Source organism: Nuphar pumila, chromosome 17 (genome assembly GCF_984573655.1).
Source record: "Nuphar pumila chromosome 17, dmNupPumi1.hap1.1, whole genome shotgun sequence".
In the NCBI taxonomy this organism is placed as follows: domain Eukaryota; kingdom Viridiplantae; phylum Streptophyta; class Magnoliopsida; order Nymphaeales; family Nymphaeaceae; genus Nuphar; species Nuphar pumila.
Window position 1 is genome coordinate 73,917,749 of NC_143265.1, and position 3,578 is coordinate 73,921,326.

At 41.8% G+C, this 3,578-nt stretch overlaps 1 protein-coding gene across 1 annotated transcript; it reads right to left on the reverse strand.

Moving 5' to 3' along the window:
- Positions 1 to 222: 222 nt before the first annotated feature.
- Positions 223 to 3,129, reverse strand: LOC149812227 (uncharacterized). Its single transcript, XM_089993008.1, has 2 exons — positions 2,098 to 3,129; positions 223 to 606 (listed from the first exon to the last, which is right to left on the reverse strand). Exons 1-2 carry the CDS (start codon positions 3,127 to 3,129, stop codon positions 223 to 225), a joined length of 1,416 nt encoding a protein of 471 aa, XP_089849134.1.
- Positions 3,130 to 3,578: the final 449 nt, after the last annotated feature.

Consider the following 3,578-nt stretch of genomic DNA (forward strand, 5'->3'; position numbering starts at 1 on the left):
ATTGGGTTCGGGTTGAGGTATGCTGACCCGCCAACCCGTCAGGTCGACCCGCCAACCCGACACGATTGCCACCCCTACTTCCACCCAAGAGCGTTAATTACCATCCATTACTATAACATTATGGGCGCGCGCACACACACACACCGGACAGAACAAGTGATGACTGATGAGAGACAATAAAATTATCAAATGTGAATTAGTAGTAATCCAAAATAGGCTACGCTAACCACATGAACAATGCTGTAGCGGTGCAGAAGCTTGCAACTTCTTCTCTATTTTCACTTTGTTCACAACGCTAGCGGTCCAATTTGCAAAGAAGCTTTTGTTGAAACCTAACTGTCCATCCTTGTACGACCCAAAACAGAAGGAAGAACCTCGATCCGGGTGAGGGCAGTCGTGTCCTTGAGTGTCCCTCCACGTGCCCTCATGCCTCATCCCCGACCAGGCCGCAAGCCAGTGGTAGACATACTGTCCTGGTCCTGCCCATTCTAGCCAACCCTTTGGGAAGAATTCCATGACGCTGCTCCCTCTATCCATTAACATCATGTTGGTCATCTGCGCGCCGTGGGATGATGCAAGAATGCTGGTTGAGCTCAACAGTCTTACCTGAATCATCACCACCACCAAACCCAAACATAATGTATTCAGTTACAAGTTCAGCCAAGCACCTACGGCAAAGGGCCATGGTTATATTATACAACCAGAGCCAGCCAAAGGATGGGGAGGTCATCCTTTGTACCACCCATAGTGGCAAAAGTTTAAAATGGCAAGTTATCGTTAAGAATTTTCTAAATTTTTATTTATCTCGAGTTTTTTTGGAAAAATATTGGCTAAAAATAAATTATTAATATTTAATAAATATAGGACAAAATAAAAATTTTAGAAAATAATATGTCTTTAAGGTCTTCTGCAAAATAGAAACTTATAAATAAAATCATTTTAAAACTTTAACGTATGGGGTTTAATTTACATGTTGGACTTTAGGCGAACTTTCCTATTCTCAACACATTTAAAGCTTTTAATTTCCAAGATAGATTTTAGGAAACTATTTTCTATTGTCAACAGTTTCCAAAGCTGCCTTGTTTCTTTCTTTTTTAAAGCTGAAACTCCTTTTGTGTTTTTGGTGGATGAGAGAAAGTTTTATTACTATCAAGTAAGAGAGAGAGAGAGAGAGATTAAAAGAAAAGATAGCTTAATGAGAATTTATTCACTTAAAAATAATGTTGTTCAATGCATTTTAAATGAATTTAAATTAAGGGTCTCTTTTTTTAATTTAAATCTAACAATAAAAATGAAAATATCGTAATAAAAATGCAATAATTAGGTTTTGTAAAAAAATATCATGATATTTTGAAAATATTGCGGGATTTTAAAGTTTAAAACAGTAAGATAATATATGGCATTTTATCATGATAAATTTAAGATATTGCCGATATTTGTCACTATGGTACCACCAAGCATAGTTGGCCCACTGGGTGACTCGGGTAAAAACCATTTGGGGCCTAGCTCGTGACTCGGTCTGACTCAGCGAATCAACTCAGATGACTTGCATTTTTTATTTTTTATATATTTAAAAGTTATTTAAAAAAAGAAAAAAGGTTAAATATTTCTATATAAAAATTCTATATAACAACTAATTAGACAGAAAATATTTTTATATAAGAAAGTTAAGTTTTCATTTTTTATATTTGAAGAGGTATTAATTTTTAAAATGAAAGGGGTGAATGTTCATTCCTAGACCTTGACCTTCAGTAATACAATCAACTTCCTACACCAATTTATGGTTCTCTTCAAGCAACCAAGAAAAAGGAACATTAACAAGGAATGAAGGGCGATTGTCTATACAATATACACCAATTCTAAAAGAAAAAGAAAAAACATAGTGAACAGAGAGAGCCCTGAACGACCATATTAATTAACAAAGCTCATCGCAAAGGACCGGTTTTAAGATGGCGAATGCCAACAAGCTAGAACACGGCGGTAGTCGATCGGCCATACCTCTAGAACTACTTTTTAGAATGAGGAGGGACAACACATATCGGTCACCAAGCTTTTGGGCTTAAACTAAGTTTTGACAGAATGATTCTGTTCAGTTACCTGATCGCAGAAACCCAGTTCGTCGGATTTTGCTGCCGCGAACCTGCAACCTTTGACCTTCTTACACTCACCTTCGAAGATGCTCACTACCTCCTCTTCGTTCTTGAATGCTCTTGCTCCCGTCCTCAACAGCAGCGTCAAACCGAAAACCGGTTCTCCATCCTCGGTCAACACCTCACTCACAGTTACATTACAGAATTTCCTGGCCCTGCATCTCATAAAATCAAATACTTGAAGGCGCCTCTCCGAACCCATTCTCCCCAAGTTTTGCCTGAAGACCACCGATTCTTCGAAACAGACGGGGCCTCCTCCTCCGTAGTCAAGACCCTCGATGGTGGGTTTGTGGCCGAAGGACGACTCGACGAGGTTGGAGGCCCACGAGCCCATCGCGGTGCGAAGCTCGCCCCAGTGGAACAGGACCCACCTCTTAGGTAGGGCCCTGCAGCCCATCTTCACGTACCAGCCCACAAACGGGATCATGGCAGTCGTGCTGTGCCATGGGTTGGCGTAGTCGTAGTAGGTGTCCGAGACGAAGGCGAGACCCGGAAGAAGGGTGGAGTTTTCTGGCAGGTGGTCCGCGTATGCAAGAGCGTACTCGTTATTGGAGCCATCCGATACGTGGCGCCCCTTGATGCATAGTATCCTGAATTTCGACTCCTTGGAAGGGAAACGAAGGTGCTCCGACTCGTTCGCTTGGAAGGTGTCGTTCAGGGAACTCATGAACCAGGTGTGCCCTTCCATGGCAGTCTTGGCAAATCGGAGGTCTTTAAGAGGAAGGAAAGTCACAGAGTCGACAAGCTTTGCGTGCAACTTGCGGCCTCTCTCATCATCCGAACATGGTTTTCCATTCTGCTTCTGCAGCAACAAAACAGAGGCATAGTTCTGCCACTGCGAAGCTCGAGATTGCGAAATTACGAAGAGAAGGGCGATGACGAGAGAACAAAAGAGCACGAAGAGTGAGAATTTGGAGGAATGTCTAACAGTAACAGAGGTCGGTTTCCCGAAGGCAGTTGCTTTGCAGCTTCTCCCCATTACGTTTCGTAACGGCTTGAGTTCAGCATGCTACCATCATTAATTTATGCTCTTCCTCTCAAGGCTCGTTCATGCTTGGCTTCTTCATTTTTTCTGTTTTTTTATTGTTCTCTTTCTTTCTGGATACACCAGACGCCGGGACGCGAGCGTGAAAACAAGAGATCAAAGACTTGAATGGAAGAGAAAGGTTACTTTGCGTCTCTTTTTTCTTTTACTACTTGTCCCATCATTTGACATAGGACGAGTTTCATCCCGCGAGCAGTGCTAACCGTCCAATCAACAGTGAGGTGTTACGGGCATAGAATTTTTTGCAAACCCGCGATACGCTACATTGCCCACTCTGACTAGCGAAAACCGATCAAGCGCATCTTCAAATACAAATTCTATCTAGTCTATACTACTTAGTGTATAATTGTCTCATATCAGCTATCACTTCTGAAAATAGCACA